Consider the following 22,649-nt stretch of genomic DNA (forward strand, 5'->3'; position numbering starts at 1 on the left):
CCTCCTGGAGAACCACTGTTGCCAATCTCCAGGTGAGGACTGGAGATCACTCAGAATTACAACTTTTCTCCAGATGGCAGACATCAGTTCCCCTGGAGAAAATGGTGGACTCTGTGTCATTATACCCTGCTGAGGTGGCCCCCCATGACAGCCAGTGTGACATAGCAGTTAGTGCTTCACAGCAGGGTCTGCCAGACCCAGGTTCTTACTGTGGAAACTGAGTGGTTGATTTCAGACCAGTCACAGACTTTCAGCCTAACCTACCTCACAGGGTTGTTGTGCAGATCAAAAGGGGGAGAGTAGAATGATGTGAGCTGCTTTGGTCCCCACTATGGAGAAACACTGTATTTTTCCTAGGTAAAGGCTGCAGGGAGGGGGGAGGAGATGGAAACCTGAAGTCAGAGGTTGGCTGGGAAGGAGGTAGGGTTGCAAGCATATTTGTTTCTAGCCCCATTTTCTTCTAGAAATGAGAGAAGAAGCATTTTCATCTAAATTGTAAGTACCCTGAACTGGCTTTAATAATTTTGAAAAATGACATCCAAGTTTATCACCATTGAAAAAAATGGCCCCAATCAGGCCCACAAGGCATTGGCTGTTTTCCACTTCCATTTGCAGTTCTGCTGCCGCCGCCGCCATGTTACAGCTTGCTTTATCAGTCTCTCTCAATCACACTGGAGAGATCAATAGGCAAGGCTCTCCTGTGCGACTGAGAGAGTCTGGAAAAGAACTGAGGCTCCTCCCCCTCATCCTCCCAGGGGGAAGGAGGGAACAGCCAGAGCTTGCTTCCTGGCCAGGCTGCAGGAGACAAAGGGAAGCCTTTCTGTCCTTCCACTGGCTGAGGCTCCTCCCTGAAGGGAGGGCGAGAATGAGGGAGAGTTTGTTTTGCTGGGCCACCTCAATCACATGGGAGACATACCAGGCACCTTTAAGACCAACAAAGTTTTGTTCAAGGTATGAGCTTTTGTGTGCGTTGTTACTTTCTTTCTCTCTGTGTGTGTGTTTTGTTAGGCTCTTTATGCCAGGGCTCTCCTGGGTGCAACTGGGTTCCCTCCCTCTTTTCACTGTATTCATGCCCTCATGATCCAGTCTTTCTCAGTAAGAAAGCAATGTGAACTATTTCAGAGGAGGAACAATAACAAGCCACTGAGGTGGATTAGACTGAGAGTGTGTGTCCAGACCAAGTTCATCCCCTTTGTAGGAAGTTGTAGTTATTTCTATGGGGAAGAGTATAGTTTTGTAGACAAACACATGTCCCTCAGTCTGTGTTAGGATGCCTCCTCATGTTCTTCACCAGCACATGAAGCAATTTATGTACAAAAGGTTGCAGTGCCCAGCCATTTCATGTTTTCCGCTGGGTCCTAGGCTAGGAACACTGAGCATGAGATTTCTGTAATGAATGTCAATAAATCCAAAGTAGGCTTGCAGCTTTCAGATACACACCTGAACAGCATATTCAAGATTGCTATAGCACAGACATTTTGATGCAATAAATCAGAGCAGCTGTGTCAGTAATCAGAGACTGCTAAATAGACAAAATATTGCAAGATTTCTAGTGTTTTAAGGATGTTTTATTTAAAGCTTTAAAAATCTTTAATTGTGTTTGTCTTTGTCCTTTATAAAGTTTATATCTCTGCTACCTGGCATTACATTTTATGACACACATGGCCTGGCCCAACATGGTCTCATTTATGTCAGATCTGGCCATCATAACAACTGAGTTTGACACCCACGCTCCAGAATATAGAGATAAAATACAATCAGACTGGGATACACTGGAAAAACAGGCAAATTTGCCAGTTTAATACAGATAAATGGAAGATTTGTATTCACTTACCGTGAAGCTTCCTTCTTGGTGGTCCAGAGTGGGGCAGTCCTTGACTCCTTACTCCTGGGAAAGCGTCTCCTCTTCCGTAAACCCGGAGGCTGCAGGATAGGAAAGGCAATCACCTTCCCTAAAATCCCTTCTTCGAAGCCTTCCAGAGTTTTTCGGATCTTCATGCTCTTCAGAGCACCGCCAGCACGCCCTGCTTCGAAAACAGGGCCGGTAAGACTGGGGATCAGAGGATAAGCCCCTCCTCCAAGGGATCAAAGTTTTGCCGGCCCTGTTTACGGAAGAGGAGACGCTTTCCCAGGAGTAAGGAGTCAAGGACTGCCCCATTCCTGGACCACCGGAGAATTTAAGGTTTTGCATCTGGGTAGTAAAAAGGTTATGCACATGTACTGGGGGGGATACTCCTTTGCGTAATAGTGTTGTGTAAATGGGTCTTGGGGGTTTGGTGGACTGCAAGTTGAGGATGAGTAGTCAGAGTGATGCATTAGCAAAGAAGGCAAATTTGATGCTAAGGTGTATCAACAGTTGCATAGTGTCTAATGCAGGGGTGTCGAACTCATTTGTTACGAGGGCTGGATCTGACATAAATGAGACCTTGTTGGGCTAGGCCATGTGTGTCATAAAATGTAATGTCAGGTAGCAGAGATATAAACTTTATAAAGGACACAAACACAAATTATTTTTTTTTACTTAAAATAAAAACATGCTTAAAACATTAGCACTCTTGCAATATTTTGTTTATTTAACAGTATCTGACAACTGACACCTCTTGCTCTGAATTATTGCATCAAAATGTTTGTGTTGTTGCAATCTTGAGTATGCTGTTCAAGTGTATATCTGTAAGCTGCAAACCTACTTTTCATTTATTGACATTCACTACAGAAATCTCATGCTCAGAGTTCTGAGTCTAGGTCCCAGGTTAAAACATGAAATGGCTGAGTGATTAAGAGAGTCTGGGGAAGTAAGCTATGATGCAGCAGCAGCAGCAGAACTGGAAGCAGGAAATGGCCAGTTCCACTGTGGGCCTGATGGAAGCCCTCCGGGGGCATGATCCAGCCCCCGGGCTGCATGTTTGACACCCCTAGTCTAATGCATGAGATGTGACAGTACTATTGTATACTGCACTGGTCAGACCCCATTTGGAGTACTGTGTCCAATTCTGGAGGCCTTTTTATAGGAAGGACATCGAAAATTTAGGGCATGTGCAGAGGATAGCAACGAGGTTGATTAGGGTTTGGGAGACTAACCCTTATAAAAAAGACTGCTGGAATTGGAAATGTTCAACCTGGAAAAGAAGAGGTTGAGAGGAGATATGATTAAGTAATTGCAGGGTTGTCATTTAGAGGAGGGCAGGATGCTATTTCACTTGGTAGTGGAGGATAAGACTCATAATAATGGGTTTAAATTATGGTGGAGGAGATATTGGCAGGATATTAGGAAAAACCTTCGAACAATACAAGACGTTCAGTGGTAAAACCAGCTGCCCAAGGATGTTGTGGGTTCTTCCTCCTTGTATTTGTCAGGGATACTTTAGGTCATCCTACATGTTTGCAGGGGGTTGGACTGGATGGTCTTTAGGCCCCTTCCAGCTTCTTCAATCTGCAATTCCCAAAATGTGGGCCCCAAAGGAAAGCAAAGGGGCTGCGAGGTAGCATGAGGCAGAGTGATTCGTTAGCTGAACACAGAGAAGGGCAAAGTGGAGTGGGACCTCATGAAGGCAGAAACTGGCTTTCCAGAAGACTGGAAATTTGGCAGTGAACATTGGGAAAGCTCAGAACTACTGTATAGGTGAATGCTGCTTTAGTACATACATCTACTCCAAGTAATGAATTAAACATATATTTTCCAAATTCATTCAAAACAAGGCAATTTTACTCAGTTGCCCCCATCACTACAGTCTGCTAGGCTTTGTGTGGCTCCCAAGACCTCCAGCACCAGCTTTTTCAGACATCTCAGGATTGCTGGGGGAAGGAAGTAAGCAGGAAGGATCTACACCTGAAAGCAGACTTGCACTTCACTGTATCCAACCCAAAACCACACTGCAGTCTCTTCCATTAAGAAATTCTAGCACCCCGCCCCATATTGAAACCCACCAACACAAAATGATCTTGGATATTATGATATTTGCAGCACGTACAGCAATAGCCACTTGTTGGAAAAATCCAAAACCACCAACGGTGTCCTTATGGTACCAAAAACTATGGGACCAGTTCCTTATGGACTCTGTCACCAACAAAATAAATAACTCAAGTTTGAAACCTGTACTACAGCCTATAATGGAAAAATGGACTCCTATACTAGAATTTTTAGCCTCAGAAGAGTACCTGCCTGCATCTTGGCAACACATGCAGAAATGGATGTAATTGTTCCTGTGCTTTGCTACATGAAAACTGGACATCACTCTTTACTACTTACCCCATTAAGCTCATGCTGTAGCGATACTTTTTATGTCATAGAGCAGTAAATAGCTGCTCTCAGGGAATTATAGATGCATTGTCTAGCTATACACAATAGCTGTATTCGTTTGGACTCTGATTGTAATTGTTTTGGATTTGGCAACATTGTAATCTGTAACTTATTAATTACCAATTTGTTGTATTGGATTTATATTTTACATGTTAAATTAATTAAAGAAAAAAAGAAAAAAAATTCTAGCACCCCAAGTTAGACAAAAGCAACTGAGTCTAAATTATAGGAAGCCATCCTAATCTTGTGAAAGACTTATATTTTACATGTTAAATTAATTAAATAAAAAAAAGAAAAAGAAAAAGAAATTCTAGCACCCCAAGTTAGACAAAAACAACTGAGTCTAAAATATAGGAAGCCATCCTAATCTTGTGAAAGACTTAGCCAGTGTGCTGCTCTGATTTACCAATTCCGAGACAATGAACAATAGGTGGGAGGAGGGGCTTAAGTTTGAGAACATCTAAAAGAAATGCTATTCCAAACGGCTCTGGATTTTGCAGCAATCCTGACTCACTTTCAAAACCTGCATTGCGAATTCATGTTGAACAACTCTAAAAATTACCTGGGCTAAAATGTATGGTCTTATGTGAATAAAGGCCAAATCAATTCAGACCTCTAAATAGATTAAACAGTAGAGTAAGCAACAGATTAACATGCTATAGTCACTTCCTTGTTTTACAGACCATAAGCTAAATACATTTTCTCCTGGCTAAAATAGGACTCAATGTTATACACAGAACAATGAAAAAGAATGTGGACAGACATTAAACCCGTAATGCCATTCTTCCTACTGGAGATCACAGACTGCATAAATCTTTGGCAGAGACTGAATCCTGTTAGTGCTGTGGCAAAATATCGAGCAAAGACTCCTTGTAGCTCATTGATGAAGGGGATAGCCTTAAGAAGACAGTCAATTTATTTCATTCTAGCAGAGCTATCTAATCTGAGGTTATGTCCACCTACCACAAAAATACTACTTTGGATACCTTCACCCCTTTCAGATTTCAAAAGGAAATCCACTTGTTATGTCAGTTCCTCTAAATTTAGTGGATACATCTGACAGACAATTTTCTGCTTTGGTCTTCCATTTGATGCTGCTAGGCTATTTTTGACAGGTTTTTGTATTAAGCTCAACTGTTATTACAACTCTGAAATAAAATGTGCCAATTCCCAGTGAACCAAGATTTAATTCAATTTTATGATCGCTTCATCTAAGAAATGATTGAAGCAATGCAGCACTGAATCATCAGAGCTTTTAACCACTATTGTTTGCTGTTCTCCTCTCTCTTAGAAGATTAATCCTTTCTAGTAGATCAAGATGAACTCAAGTCTCTGTGGACTTTAGAAGGCTGATCTTTCAACAATAATCCTTCACTTCTCAGAAAGCAGACTAGCATTTTAGTGCATATTAGATTTAAGCCTTTTAGGACATTCTGAATAATTTGGGGTGTTTTTCCCCCCATGCAGGCTTTACAATTTCCTATCTGTAACAAGGAAAGTTAGGCAACTGGAAATGCTCAGGTAGGAAACAAACTTGCAAATATGGCTGAGCTTCCTCAACCTCCAGCAGCCAGTTGATTCATGCTTTGCTCTTTACTTTGCTAACAATAATATATATTTAAAATCATATAATTAACTTTTGTTAGCAAGAATCTAAGCATGCTTGCTCCAACCTATCAAGGGAACAAAACCCTACCAGGAACTTTCAGAAGTTAGTTATATGCTGCATTCAGGGCTCCCAAGTACTTACCTTGATTCGGCGGGGGATATGTAGTTCTTCGCGGGACCATTCTCACAGGGAAAACACAGGCGCTGCACTATTCCATCGCCCAGACGTGACGTAGGCACGTAGCCGGGCGACACTCTAGCAGTGCGGCTGGAAACTCAATGGTACCATTGAGTTTCCAGCTCCATTACCAGAGCGTCGCCCAGCTACGTGCCTACATCACGTCTGGGCGATGGGATAGTGCAGCGCCTGTGTTACAAGCAAGAATCTTCCAGCGGGGAAGCATGTGTCCCCAGCCGGTTTGTAGATAGGTACATGGCAACCCTAGCTGCATTAGGCCATTGCTGTTTTAACTAGTGGAATTTTTAATAATCTCATCAGTATCAGCAGCTTGTGAATCCTTACTGGCACTGTGATTATACCCCCTCTTGCCTGTAGATGTCTCTTGTTCTCCCTTCTTTATGACTCTGATGCCACCACCAACTCCCCCCCCCTTACACACTCACTAAAATATACCTTTCCATGGCAAAACAGGGGCTTCCTTCACCTGAGCTTTGTTATAAAAAATCACAGATTTCAGACCTCTTAGCTTTCAAGCGCACAAACTAGATGGGATTCAAAGAGATCCTAGAAGAGAGCAAGGTCCCTGATTTCCATTGACCTTTCCCCTTCATTAACAGGCATCTGGGATGCCTCAAATGCTGTTGTGGAGGGTTCCCGTGACCTTCAGGAACAGTTTCTCAAGAACTGCAGCCCAGAGGAAGAAGCAACAAAACCCTATTCTGTAAACAGGACCCATTGACTTGGAACCAAACTTAACTCTTGCTCAAGCAAAAGGGGACTTCTGAATGTAATTTTCAATTTATAAATGTGATTTTCACTTTAAGCTCCCTCTCACTGCAACCTGCCCTTCCCATGCCATAATCCAGTGCCATTCCAAATGTTTCCTGGAACTCTCAGGAGTGGCTGGTGGAGGGGACAGGGTCTGTCACGGAAGGGGTCAGGGCAGGAAATGACAAGTCCTTCATGCACAGTTATGCTTGCAGTTTGTGGGACATAACTAAAGAACCAATTACACATCAGTTTATCGGTATACTAGGGAAAATAAAACACAGTCCCGCTAATTCTTTGCACCTTACTACCTTTTCAGACTATTTATTCAAAACATTTATTAGTCACTTTTCATCCATATGGAGCTCAAGGCAGCTTACAATATAGATAAAATCCATAAAATAAAACCCATAAAAAACAAAATGTAAAACTATAGTTTAAACTGCTACTAAATTAAATGTGGTCCTAAATAAAGCTGTCTTCATCCTCCTAAAGAGCAGAAGTAAGCAGGGCCAGACGTACTTTCCTGGAGATATTGTTCCATAATCATGGGGCTGCCAAGTGAGAAGGCCCTGTCTCATGTACCCACCAAACAAAGTTGTTTGATTGATGGGATAGTCAAGAGGGCTTCTCCATGTGATCTTAATTCTCAGGCAAGAACACATGGGTGAAGATGGTCCCCAGTCCCAAGCCATGCAGGGCCTTAAAAGGTAAAAACCAACACCCTGAATTGAACTCTGGAGCAGACTGGTAGCAGGTGTAATTACCGTACTATCAGGGGCACATGATCCCGATATCAGCTAGCAGTCTAGCTGCAACATTCTGCACTAGCTGCAGCTTTCAAAAACTCTTCAAGTCTAGCCCCAAGTAAACTACATTGCAACAGTACAGTTTAGACTACTCATATGGAATAAACCATGTTTTAATAATCCCTGGACACCTATTTTGGTACAGTTTTTACAGGCGGCATATTCAGAATTCAAAACAGCATATTCCGTGAGCTTCTGTGAGTGATTTGTACAAAAGAAGTTTCATTAAATTCTCCCATACTTTTAGAGCAGATTTAATTAAATAAATAAATAAATAAAAGTTTTTCACAGATATATTGTTCTCATACCTAAATGACTTCAACTGGTTAAAATCCCATTAATAGGAATACTTAGTTCAAGGACTAATCCTAGACAGTTCTTCCCATGCTTTAACAACAATATTAATTGTATGTATATCCTGTCCCACCTCACAGGAATGCAGAATTAGAGATGGGATATCCCATTTTATCCTCAAACAAGCTGTGACGTCCTCCTTATTGGGGAGGACTGGTTTCCCTTTAAAAGTTCTCTTTATTTAGTTTAATAGGGTTGAATCTGATGCCATCAGGAAATTTTAAGGATTTCCAAACCTTTATGCTTTTACTTTTGCTTACTGGTTTGGTAGACCGAGTTCAAGGCTCACGAGGAACTATGTGGTCCTGGTATTTATTGAAACAAATACTAAATAAGAGGGTGGTACAATGTAACTAGTACCGTAATGTGTAAATGATGAACAATTGCTTTGGTATCACACACAATCTTCTCCCTCACTGACAGGGATCTTTTCATGTAACTTTGTAACACTTGTTTATCTCTTTTTTAATATTTTAATTGATTTTAACATAGTTACATTCCATAGATACAGTTTACACATAATATCTACGTTTTACATAAACACAATATTAACATATATTGTAGAGTCTCATACATTTCCATTCGTACACCTTAACCCACCTTGTATTAAATACTTTGTCATTTTTATTTTGCAACATCAGGCTCAAATTATCCATTTGTGCTAAATCTAGCACCTTAACTATTAATTCCTCCCTCGTCGGTATTACATCCGATTTCCACTTTTGTGCCAGTAGCAACCTTGCTGCGGTTATTATGTAGACCAATATATATTTATCCTTCTGACTATACTCCTTAGGTATCATGTTCAATAAGTATATTTCTGGTTCTAAGGCTAGGTTCTTTTCCATTATTTCTTGAATTAGTTTCCGCACCATTTTCCAAAAACCTTGCGTCTTATTACAGGTCCACCACATGTGGTAAAAAGATCCTGTATTAGCCTTACATTTCCATCATTGCTTAGAGTAGCCCGGGTAACACTTAGCTATCTTATCCGGTGACCAATGCCAACGGTGAAACATTTTATACACATTTTCTTTATAGGCTGTGGCTCTCATATATTTGACTGACTCCCACGTCTTAGCCCACATGTCTAATTCAATCTTCTTTCCTATATCTTTTTCCCACTTAACCATAACACTTTTTACTTCATCATCCTTCTCATATTCTGCCAGTAGGAGATTATTCATTTTTTGTATTAGTTTATCATTTGAGGACAACCAGATTTTATCTAACTCATTGGTTTTGTCCTTAAAGCCTCTATGTCCTTATTATATCTATCTTGCACCATAGTCTTTTCCCACCAAGAAAGTATATTATCTCTTAACAACTTCTCTTCTATTATTAATTTATTTTCTCTATTTAACAGCATCTGATAAGTCAATTTTTTGTTTATTGTCATTAATGCTGGTTTAATGTACGCTTCCAGGGGAGAGACCCACCTTGGTGTCTTCCTATAAAATTTTTCTTTCGTCTTGTTCCATACTTTATTTAATGCATCTCTTAGCCAGTGTCTTCTAAAGTTTATATGAATCTTATCCTTACCGTACCATGTATACGCGTGCCACCCCATACGCAAGTCATGGCCCTCCAGTAACAATAGCCTCCTGTTTTCCAGGGTGACCCATTCTCTAATCCAGACTAGGGCGGCCGCTTGGTAATACAGATACCAGTTAGGAACATTTAGCCCTCCTTTCTCCTTTCTGTCTTGCATTGTTTTCCATCTTATTCTGGCTTTTTTATGTTGCCAGATAAATTGTCTAGTAACTTTGTTTAATCCTTCAATTTTGGGCTAAGAACAACACTCTTGTTTATCTCAATGCCATATGTGTTCACTGTTTCTCTCCCAATTGTTATGACCCTCAGACTTTCCTTTAACTGTTGGTCACTTAAACTTTACTGTTTCCTATACCTTCAACTTTCAGCTTTCTCTCTCTGTCTCACGGAACAACCGCAGCTGTCAGTTTATAACTGCTTCAACACAGAACTGCTTGTCTAACTAACTGAACATCAACTGTCAACATCTAACTGAAACTACTGACTGACTCACATACTCATCCAACCAGATTCACTTCCAAAGCCCCTCCCCCTCTCTGTCAACCACCAATCATACCACACTTGCCTCTTTCAACCACTCTAGTCTATCACAGCCATGCAACCAAACTTTTAAAGAGACACACACACACAGAAACAAGGAATCGTTACACAAGTCTATGAGATAAATTAGGATGATGGAAAGCCCCTGGCCCAATCAAGCTTCAAAACCAAGTAGAAATATGAACCCAGGTCCCTCCAATTCCATTCTAGCACTATCTTTTATACTACACCAGCTCCATTAGATGAGAAGTATATTGGTCAGCATAGCATGTTCACAATTTCTCCTCTAAAACTTTAGGCTGGATCCTATGATTTTTTTAAAAAACAGTGGTGCTTTTCTCCAGTTCAAGAAACCTACTTGTGCAAGAGGCTATTTCACTGGTGCAAGGCAGAAAATAATCACAGGCTATAACCTTTCAGTATTTATCTTCATTGGAGAATTAGTAACCAACAAACGAATTTCTAACTCTAAGCAACCAGAAAAATCTTTGTAAGAAAGCAAACCATATAGTCCAAAAAATCATGTAATAGGTTCACGGATTAGAAAATTCATAGTTTATTTGTCAGTACTCTAATTAGAAGTAGCCCTTAAAGTACAAGTCACACTGCTATTCTAAACAGATTTACACCCTTCTAAGTCCATAGAAGATAATAGGGCTAGAAGGTGTAATACTGCTTAGGATGGCACTGTGAGTGTTTAACAAAAAATTCTGCTACAGAGGTTCCAAGAGTTTGTTTGGGGAATATTCTGCTCCCTCAAGTAAGATGCAGGCCCCGTCGACACCTCCTTCTCCTTTGCCTCATAAAGAAGATAATAAGGGATTCTGTGTGCAATAAAGGAAATGGAGATGAAATATACCCCCACAGTCTGTAGAGAAACACACCCATAAGTGCAGCTAACCACTAATTTCTCTTTCCATAGAGCAGAAAATTCCTTCATTATTAATTGCATCTGAGGCTGTTTTATTTATTTATCATATACATTGTGAAACATTAAATTCTTACTAACATTTCTGAGGTTTAAGACAGGGTAATTTCATGAAAAAACTAGCATGTTATTTCTTTATTTATTTTTCGTATTTGTATCCCACCCATCCTGAAAACAGGCTCGGGGTGAGTCACATCATCTTTCAACAATACAATAAGGACTCTGCTTCCGATAAGGGGGCAGCTGCCCCCAAACGTGCATATCAATTGAAGATTAGAAAAGATAAAACAAAATGAAGGCTGAAGGACTCTGAATTGTGCCTTAAAATTTTGGTTTTATTATTGGATGCTCTTGGGGTTCTCTTAAACAGTTAAATCAATGGATAAAAAGATAAATAATTTAGCATAACCGACTATGTTCAAAGTAATACTAGCAATTTAAGATTAACATTTATATAAACTGTTATTATGATCTCCTATTCTTGGGGTTTTAGTTATTAGTGGTTTTCTTTCCTTTCTCCCTAGATGTAGTTACCCCTTCCTAATTTTTCGTTGTAGTTTGTAGTCTATTAAAAAATGCAATAAAAAATCCCCTCCGGGGGGCCAACCCCCCCCCAAACCCCCAATACAATGTTTAAAAGCAGAGTATAAATATTTAAAATAAATAGTTATAGCTATTGGTGAAAGTTCCGACCCATTAATACAGACGGATATGGCCAGTTGCCGATAGATGGATGGCCGGCAGTTTTTCAGTTTAATTCTAAAAACTCTCCAACAGGGATTGTTTACTTAAAAACTGTGGTGAAACAGGCAGATAACATGTTTTTATTTACTCAAATTCAGCTGTAGATTATCTGAGCCATATACATAGCATTACACATGGTAAAATATTAAACAATTTTTAAACTTATATGCAAATATCTCACACAAATACCTAAGCAGATACATTTTGAATTCTAGGTTTTGACTGACATTATCATACGTACAACGAAGGCATCAAGATAACTGCTGTGCAGTGTGTTTGAATACTGTACTAGGACCTAGGAGACCCAGGTTCAAATCTCCACCTGCCATGAAAGCTACTGGGTGTCCTTGGGCCACTCACTCACTGTCAGCCTAACTTAACTCACAGTGATGTTTGTGAGGATAAAATAGAGGATGGGAGAACCACAGACACCACACTGAGCATCTTGAACAAAAGACAGGATAAAACTGTACAGACTAGTTCTGTGATTGCAGATATTCTTTATACTAGTAATAAGGCCCATTGCAGAAAGAAATGAAATGCGCTCTAGAAAGAAGGCCTGGGAGAGTGCTCTGGCCTGCAGCAGTTGCCTGTCCCCCCCAGCGCCATGGCCAGACCACCACTGCCGTGGGTGGCCATCTTCTCCACCTCGGTGGTCCCCCCACCCCAACCCTGTGCGCAGCTTTTCTCGTCCCCCCCCGACTCGCAGCCATTGTAAACAACATAAGGTGGGCAACAGAGCCGGCGTGTGATGCGAAGCCAGGTCGAGCAGCCGGAGCCAAGGAGGAGAGGTGAGCGGCCGGGGTGGTGGCGGCATGAGAGGGGGACCAGCTGCTGCTCACTGGGTCCTCAATCCATGTATGGGGTGCATGAGGGATGGAGGGGGCCATGGGAGAGGACTGAAGCAAGGGCCCCCCCTCTCCACCCCCGATGCTGCGCATGAGCCGGAGGAAAGGAGGCCCCAGCTATCCACAGCCCCACGGAGAGTCCCGTCCGTCCCTTCTGTCAGCTCCAAGCACAGTGAGCCAGAGATGCTGGCTGCCGCTTCTGTGGGCGGGACTCCGCAACCCAGGCAGCCAACGCAGCCAGCGCATTCTGAGTGGCAGTTCAGGCAGCCAACTGATTCTGGCACGCATAGAACTTTGCCACTCAAAAACGGAATTATATACAAGGAGAGATTTCAGTGTAACACAATCTGAAAGACACTTCACACTCGAGTTTTTTTAAAATTAAGTTACCTTTAAACTTGCATCATCTGTCAACAGATCTGTCTGCTTCTTTGATGCCTGGCTTTCTACAAACCTGAACAGAGAAGGTGGAAAATACATTTCAAATGTAAAACCGTATAACATTGTTTTAAAACTGGATTGCTTCAGGAAAATCAGTTGACTATGATATTTTGAATCACTGGGAATCTTTATGTTTTAGATACACTGCATTTCAAATTGATTTCTGCACTTGTTCAGAGGCTATCTTTTGATTAAGGATGATCAGAGAAGGATAATAAACCTTTTCCACATCACATGCGGAATTCATATTTGCTAGGCTAGATTATCATATAACAAGAATATCTACATTCTGTATTCAGGATAAAAATATGCAAGATAAACTATTTTATATTTGCTTATTTTGCATACCTTATAACAGTGGTTCTCAACCTTCCTAATGCCATGACCCTTTAATACAGTTCCTCATGTTGTGGTGGCCCCGAACCATAAAATTATTTTCGTTGCTATCATAAGACCATCGAAAATTTGTGTTTTCCGATGGTCTTAGGCGACCCCTGTGAAAGGGTTGTTCGACCCCCAAAGGGGTTGAGAACCGCTGCCTTATAACATTAGACTTTTCCAAAATAATTTGAGAAAGGCCCAGAAGTTCAAACAGGAAAAAAGGAGGATAGGAAGGAAACATATTATGAATGGAATTCCATTCACAGAACAGATCGTTGCTGTTTTCCAGTTCCTGTTGCAGTGCTCCACACCTCCTGAAAAGCTATTTAGGATTATGGGGGAATCCCCAATAAATGGAAGGGACTGGAGTTGAAGAGGAGAAACCACTGAGATCAAGGTACCCCCTCCCATGCAAGTGGCTCACATGCCAGGGGAAGGGGAGATAACACCTGCAGCCTTAACATTTACATAAAAACTTACTGAACAACAGTACATACATGACCACTTATACAGCTGAATGTCATAAGAATTTCAACTAAAGACGGGCATGAATGAATTTTCTTCTTTTACCTTCTAAAAGATGGCAATCTTCTAATGTTTTCACACTGACTGTGTGACAAAAATTTTACTCTCTTCATAGATTCTTCGAGATCGCAGCATAGCACGCTCAGTGGTTGGGAATAAAAATGCTCCAAAAGAGACAGCTGCAAAAGACAAGGGTGCGGAACTTTATATGGCCTTTAAAATCTCCAAGGCCTTATTTTGAAAATAAGCCAAATACTGTTACACAGTCTTAAAATGAATCCATTATACAACTGAGCTAAAGCCATGAAGACTACAATTTAACATGGCCGTGAACCAGGCTGCAGAATCATATGCTTCCTTTATAAATAATAAAAAGCAATGTAATACGTTATTCACAACAGTCAACCTTTCTTCATCCCCCTTCTTCCCTCATTTTACATAACCAAAATTTGATCCACTGCTGATCCAACTTATTTACTCCAAAGAAGAAAACTTTAAGATAGTGATACACAGCAAGACAGACTGCTTAGCAACTCAGCCCACCAGAGTATATATAATTGATTACAAACATAGATCACATTCCCATAGCACATTCACTGAGACTGCAGAGTTATCGAACAAAACCACGTATCATCAGGGGTCTATGTGACTTGTTGAAAGATTGCTCTATAAATCTTTTTAAAATCCTACAACATTTGTTTTAGTATATGACATCCTATTATTTCTCTTTACTATCTCGTTTGAGAATATAAATCCGCCATGTCTTGGTTGCCAAGCAACCTTTATTCACTTCAGTATTGAAATTTCAGGGAGAGTTCTCATTTAAGCTGTTAACTGTATCCTAATGATATGTTTAAGGTGCAAGAGCCTCACTGTATACTTCGAGCAGCTTCTCCATTCATTTAATTTTGGGAAGCAAAACTACACAGGTGCATGTTGACCCACTGTCTCCGCTGAAACAAATGGTGTACCCTGAGAGCAAAGAACTCTGCATGTGCTAGGCCAAAGTGTGGGAGGTAGCACTGAAGTCAGCAGTACCCTGAACAGAGACAGCAGTTGGCAATAGTACTCAAGTGCCTACAAATTGGGGGGGGGGACGGGACTCTGACATACATACATCTCCTATTCTGCAAGGAACTAAAGACTTATTAAGTTCAGTGAGACTCTCTTCCAAATAAGTAAGCACTGGATTGCTGTCTCAGAATATTTCAAAACATTTTTGGTAGGGCACTAATATATCTGCTTTGAGAAAGGGCAGGCCTCCATTAACTTGAAATCTAACTACTTGTTGGGGCGATCACACGCGCGAGATAAAGCGGGGGAGAAGCGAGGCTATTTCCTCTGGAGGAATTTGACCCGCAGTTGTGCGATCACACAGTCCTTGGAAGCGGCGGACATAGCCCGTCACTGCGTGATCAGACACAACCACAGGTGAGTTGGGTTTTTTTGCCGTTAGTTGCCGAGGAATCGATGTATCACATCTCCACACTGGGGGCTCCCTATGGAATTTGCAATGATGCGCATACTGAGAAGGGGGGGGGAGATCAGCATGGAGTCGGGATGGCCTGATCAGACCTGACACCGTGAGAGTGTGCTGGAGCGATCAGACACTGGAAAGTCCGTCTGTGGCCCATCGCAACCCGTTTATACTACCAGATTTTCCCCGGTGTCTTTTTACTCTGCTTCTGTAGCGGAGCAGAACGGGTTGCTGACAGGCGTGGGGCGCTTCCCAGATGTTCATGTCTGATCGCGCCCTTTAAATCCGCCTGGCATTCGTGCATATGGCGGGTCTAATTGTGTGTTTTTAGCATGTTTTTAAAACCTCTATCTCCTCCTATTATTACTGCCATTTTAATGATGAACCTTATGGTTCTATGTCTTTTAAAATGCTGTGAACCACACTGAGCCCTGTGTTGCAAGAGAGGGGTGGGATATATATCTAAAAAAATAAAAATAAAATAAAGTTCTTACCATTTATGTATGAACAACCAATGAGATTTCTGTTGTGTGGTTTCCCAATTCTTCTCAGCTCCAAGAAGTTGATTTCCCTCCCGAAAAGACCTGATTTTTTATGTGCCAGCACTTGGGAAGGATTTTCCAACAAACATCAGTGACAGGAAAACATCACTGTTGCCCAGTTCTCACATTCATCATGTGAGGTAGCAAACCTATTTCTGGAATGTACTATTTCAATTTTGGTGTAATGACGAATCTGCTGTTTGCAACTACAGGTAGGATCAATGTGATTGGAAGTGCCTCCATTAAAAAAAAAATCCCTGCACATAGATTTATGGTTTTGGCGACTCGCTGATGGGCACGCTCCATCGCGCTCCAATGAGAGCGGGCCATTACTGCAGCTGATGGGAGGGGTCCCGGACGATTCTGGGGGCCCCCAGAGTCCTTGGAGGTGGCTTGTAGCCTGGGGTGTGAGGGGTGCCTCTTCCAAGGCAACAGCCGAGGGATTGAGACTCCTCTCTGCCCCGATAGGTCCCACTGCCGTGGAACCAGCAATGGAGATAGAGGCACACACTGGACCAAGCGAGCAAGTAATCTAGCGTAACAGAGGCTTTCCCTACCTCTGGAAGTAACATGTGGAAGAAAGTGTGAGTTCGCATCTCTTTAAAACTAGCCAAGCGCCCAAGCGAATAACCGTTCCAAAGCCCTGAACCGATCTAGCGGAGGGGGGAGGAGTTAATCCCCATCCTGGAAAAAGTTACTGTGTGAGAGAACGCGAGGGGCAGAGCGACGGTCTTGACTGGAAAGTGTTAATGCAGCGGGCTGATAAAATGGTGGATAGGAGGAGAGCTTCTCCAAGAACTGCCACCTCAGCGATGACGACTCTTAGACCAGAAGTAACCACTGACTTCCCCAATATGCTAGCCACAGCACTGCACCCTCTGCTGGACCAGATGACTAATCTCAACAACAATTTTGATGCTCTCCAAAAGCAACGGAAAGAAACAAGAGAAACAGCTAAAGAGTTGAAAAAAGTTGATGCTAAGACAAAAGCAATAAATCAGAGACTGGAGATGGTGGAAAAAGGACAGACCTCTGATAAAGAACAGCTGCTACGGTTACAAATGGAAAACCCATCATATGTCCTGACATTTCAGGGTATCCCAGAGCAAAAAGGGGAGAACTTGAAATTTTGGCTCCAGTGGCTGACCTTAAAGCAGAATTCCTACAAAGCAACATGGATATGGTCTACTGAACATATCCAGACCATATTAAGAAGAATAAACTGCCTGGTGAAGTATTTGTTAAGTTCTCCAAGAGGTCAACAAGGGCTACAATCTTGAAAGCGACTAAAAATCAAAGGTGAAGAAACGAGAGTTTTAAAAGACATTCCATTTGAGATAAGAAAGAGGAGACAGTATAAAGACCTAACATCTTTTCTACAGAAAAACTCCACCCCCTTCAGATGGATAACCCCAGAAGGACTTATCTTCAACTACAAAGAAAAGAAGCAAAAGATTGACTCTGTTACAAAAGCAAAGGTATTTTTGGAACAGCACCAAACAACAGCGAAGGATGGAAGAGCAGAGGACAACAGCGTAACAGAAGAAAACATTGAACATAGATCGGGAAGCAGTGAAAGTTCAGATCAGGAAGCAGTGAAAGTTCTTCAGGCAGTTCTCTAGAAGATTCAGACTCCGATAAGGGAGCGGTAGTTCCTAAATTATTGAAAGTCAGATTAACCTATGATAAAAAAATAAGCACAGGGGGGGGAAATTATGACAAATAGCTTAATACTGAAAATTTGATTTTACTAACATTTAAAGAGCTAAGATGTACTTAGGCTAAATATGCGTGTACTAGTTTGCTTTTGTAACAATAAGCGTTAACCTTTATTCCTAAAAACTTAAATGTGGGGGAAACACCTAGTCTTAGATACGATCTCTGTATAATTTGTATTATATGATCCTTGCATAACTCTGTATCTTAGTTTAGTATTCACCCTATTTCCCCTTCCTTTTTAGTTTGTAGTATAAAAGCAATAAAAAGGTTTTTTTTTAATCCCTGCACATGGAAAACTAAATATAAAGCAGAAGGGTTCTAGTCCTAGCCTACCCCTTGCCACGCCAATTTTCAATGTGCAGGGAACTGGCCATATGTAGAAGCATCAACTGCAGTTGGAAACCTGTGGCCTGTAGTCCAGAAAGACATTTACCATCTTACTTATCTGCTGTTTGGGAAACTAGGCCACAGTTCGTTACTACAATAACTTTCAAAGTTAACAACTGTTCTTACCGCAGCTTACCTGAAATCCCTTGATGAAGTTCTGAACAGAGAAATCATGGTACAAAAATATGTTTATTAACACTTGTAGAACTTTCTCACCAAGTTTAAAGGGAAAATGGCTTGTCAGAAGAAGCTGAAATAGAGAAAGGAAATAAACCATTTGTTTATCTTTACTAAAATAAGATCATGTATATTGGAAGGCTAGTTTTTCAAGCTGTTTTCCAGGGAATCTTGGGATTCTTCAGAAGGATACAGTATTCTGTTTTGCTTTTCACTTACGCTCACTAATAGCACACAAGCTTCCCCGAAATTCTCTGCTACTTCTTTGCAAACATGCAGCTGCGGGGGCATCCTGAGTGGCTTTTAGAACATGCTCTGCGCTCACTTGGGGGGAATGGAGAGGCCAAACAGAGCTGGCTTGAACTCTAAATGTGCGCAGCTGAGAATCTCTCATAATATATAGTGGTTTAATGATAGACAACTCAATGTAGAACATGTTCCCTAAAGTAAACAGGTTAAAAAGCAATATTAGGGCATAAACAAGAATAGCAAGAGAACATTATTGATGTTTATTGATTACAAAATATATACAGCTGAAATGTATAATTTAAATATCTAGCCTTCCCCATCTCATGGTGGCAGGTAGGATAACAACTGCCATAATCCAACTACAATTAAGCATTTTAAGTTCCATCAGTTCCAAAAAAATGGAAATAAGCAATTCTCTTCCTAAGTCAATAAGACTTTTAAGAGAAAAAAACATTAAAAACCCAATGCCCTTTTTCTGATTATCAAACAGTGTATGTGTGTGGGGGTACTGAGTAAAGCAAAGGATTAACAATTAATACTATAAACATTTACTTTCACTGTTAAAATCTAGCTGTTTTGATCATAGGCATTCATTCTATTAAGATGAAATTAAAACTCCATCAAACAATAGGGTAACCACGGTTTCCTAAATGCAAACTCAACAGTCATTTGATTCACTGATCATCACTGAAATAACTGGATGTTTACAGTGCCTATTCAAATCTAGCAACATTGCCCCCAAGGATTTTTATCCCTGTACCATTGCAGTACTTTCAGCAATCAACAACTACAGACATGCCAACTATTACCTTGCTCTGAAATAAGGCAGATATTTCCCTACCTTGTCAATTACGGTACTCAGGTGGTCTTTGCAGGAAAGAGACTGGAAGAGTTCTATGCATAACAAAGAGGAAACTGAGTGAGGAAGTAACTTGTGAATGATCATTGGAGAAGTGGCTATTCCAAAAATGAGTACCAGAGGAAATTCATGAATACACTGACTAAGGTAAGAGAAAGAAGAAGAAAAATTAATAAAGTAAGCTCATTTGTATGTAACAAACAGATGGTAGTAAATTTCCATCATAGCTCTAGATCAAAGACTTTAGCAACACTAATGAGAAAATAAAATATAAGATCGGCAAGCATACAGCAAAATTTTACAATCCAAAGAAGAAAAACCCAGCAGCACCCTCTCTTCCCTGTAATGTAGCCTTTAAATCTTTTTTAACACCATCATCTAGACCTGTACAACTCGACAGTCAAGAAGCCAAACATCGTTCATCAGCCACACAATTGCTTGGCAGCCCCATACCCACCCCACTTTCTGCACCTTTTTTTGCAATCCTAGGCCAGGAGGTTTATCAAGTGCCCGGTGAGCTGCCATAACATGGGCATAAGTTGTGCTGGCCTGGTCTAGTTGAATGGTATATTTGAGCAACATGGGCCTGCATCCACGTACACTGTTCTAAAGACTTATGGTACTTACATTTTCTTAACGGGGTGCATCAATTTTGATCCCCCCCCCACTGCAACACAATGAACCCCTCCCACTGAAATTTTGCTCCTGACAGTCAGTGCATCCTCAGCACTGAGGGCAAAGTGAGTGAGGGGAACTGGTGGAAACTGCCACCACTATCTTAAGAAAAATTAAGTGTCCTTACATATATTGGAATGTGTGATTGGCTGCAAGCCACTATTCATGAATAACAGTGATTTTGTTTTAAAAAATCACAGTCCACTCTCTGAGTTGGAAATGTTTTATAAAGAAATAGCAGCTACTAAAATTACACAGACTCTGCAGTAAAGGAACGAGTAAATCAATTTCTGCATGAAGAAGGGTATACAGACAAACACTTTCTACAGGTTAGCTTGCTATAGTTACCCCACTGAAAAACTGTTATCGTATATTTGCATACAAGTTACAGTTATGTCCAATACAGAAATAATGTTTGGTATATGATGTTTTTAGGAATAATCATCTTACATTCAGGGTCAGCTTCCTTTCAAGTAAATATGATAAATGATTAATTTGGTTTCCGCTACCACTAGGAGAGATGAAGTACTCTAGGTAGCCTTGAAACTGAACTCTGTGCCTCACATTTCACCCACTTTTGTTCACATACTGTCATGTTCATTCTTCACAATCTTAAGGGTGTGAGGTTTTTGTTTTAGAAAACACCACAAAAACAAAAAGCCAACGTTCTTAGGATACCGATTTCTGTGCCCAGTAGCAACCTCTATGCTTGAGTGGTAAGACTGTTGTCACAGATCCTTGTCCATTAAGAGTTACTGGTTGAACAAACTGACAATTTGCTTTAGTTTTCCAATTTGCAAAATATGTACAAGTTCTACTTTCTCAGCTGTATACTCAATGTCCCATCTTTTGAAGATAGATGGGAAGAGAGATATTTTGATGGACAGATACCCAGGAAAATCTCTGAACTCGTTGATCTAATAAGTTCACAATTTTGATACAGATATTTCTATGGGAAATTTCTTATAAGTGCCGTGAATTGTTCACCTCATACCATTAGAAGTGACAAACTGGAAGGTTTTGGTATGTGCGTTTCATGTAATTGGACCTATATGATAACCACACCCTAAACACCCCTGAATCTCTCAGAAGTGGGTTGCATGAGACTATCTGATTCTTTCTGAAAGTGTTTTTGTGAGAATCTCCAAAACTGTATTTTATCTTTTAATTTTTAAATGGGAAAAGGAAGAAAGAATTATAGGTATGTATTTCTTTTTCTGATTTCATAAATATATGCAAGTATATTTTGTATCATACTGATTATTTCATATTTACTCATTTGAAGAATGATTAGATTAAATCTTAAAAGATAAACATGAGTAATATTTGGCTGGTACAAAAGGTTTTCACATGAAACCAGGAAATAAACTTCTGACTTCTCTTCAAAGGGTTGTAATCTGTGTAATATTTCCTGCAGAGACTGGGTACCAAAGATAACAGCCATCTCAATATGGTCATCTGATTTAGCGGTTAATGTGCAAAGAGACTCTTCCTTTCTGTGTGTCTTGTTTTAAAAGGAATGCTTCTGCTACGGTGTGGAATCACAGATTTGAAAACGATATCATACTTTTTTTTCCTTTAAGGAAACTTATTGCCCAGCTACACAACTCATTTTTGTTCACAAGTGTGGAGACAAACACATTTAATGCAGCCAAGTGCAACCTGCCTTATAATGGTCATGCAAAAAACCTAAGACATTGTAAACAATATGATTGGCAGATTTCTCATATTCAAAACCTTTAGCAGCTTATTTACCTATTTAATTTCTACATCACGTTTCAGCAAATTCATAATTAAATTGAAGCCACAAGATTGCTCAGAAACAGGAGATTTTATAAAAAAACTTTAGAACATTTTTTTCTTAAGTCCTATGTGCATTTACTGGAAGAACGTCCTACTGAACAGAGTAGCTTACCTTCCACAAAACATGCACACAACTGGGATATAAATCTACTTCTGCAGTTGAATTTGACATATCTCTTTATTCCTTGCATACAATTTAACTTCAGAGACCAACAGAGTGGCGCCACTGTACATTTGTACTTATGGCAAAAAGAGTGAATACAAATGAAGATTTTCAAAATTTCCTGCACAGAATGGACTAAAAGCAGGATAGGTTACATTTGTAAACTCCCATCGTATTACCTGATGATAATAATGAAGTCCTGTAGAACTTTGGTTGTGAAACTTTCCATGTCCTTGAAAATAACTACAACTGGAGGAGGCTCCCAATGTCTAGATAAGATTTCTTGGTTTTTGCATGGTGTGTCAGTATCTTTTTTCTTCACATCCTGTATATTTGAAAAAATAAGTTGAAAAAGAAGTCAAATATATTGCCTAATGTACTTTGCTGTGAACTAGCAGCACATATCTCAATCCCACCCACTTTTAGGTAGGTCTTCTGTCCAGTCAGGGATGTTAACAGGCCTGAAGAAAAATGTTCTGCCTTTTAATAGAGACTTAGTGTGTGGAAATGGGCAGGTGAACTTTTCATGACATGGAGATAAATAACATTGCCTGGTAAATGACATCCCATTAAGTCTCTATTCAAGGAATGGGACACTTTTTCACCAGGGCAGCTGGCAG

General features: G+C 40.5%; 1 protein-coding gene across 1 annotated transcript in view; it reads right to left on the bottom strand.

Moving 5' to 3' along the window:
• The window catches only part of ORC3 (origin recognition complex subunit 3), an 87,622-nt gene that overhangs the window by 27,139 nt on the left and 37,834 nt on the right, over window positions 1–22,649 (bottom strand). The window contains exons 7-11 of the mRNA XM_015424743.1: window positions 22,209–22,354; window positions 19,371–19,530; window positions 18,240–18,353; window positions 14,024–14,157; window positions 13,022–13,085 (exon numbers count right to left, since the gene is read on the bottom strand). Of these exons, the coding sequence (XP_015280229.1) occupies window positions 13,022–13,085; window positions 14,024–14,157; window positions 18,240–18,353; window positions 19,371–19,530; window positions 22,209–22,354 (618 nt within the window). The remainder of the gene's footprint in view (window positions 1–13,021; window positions 13,086–14,023; window positions 14,158–18,239; window positions 18,354–19,370; window positions 19,531–22,208; window positions 22,355–22,649) is intronic.

Source organism: Gekko japonicus, unplaced genomic scaffold (assembly GCF_001447785.1).
Source record: "Gekko japonicus isolate JY-2015 unplaced genomic scaffold, Gekko_japonicus_V1.1 scaffold787, whole genome shotgun sequence".
Taxonomy (NCBI): domain Eukaryota; kingdom Metazoa; phylum Chordata; class Lepidosauria; order Squamata; family Gekkonidae; genus Gekko; species Gekko japonicus.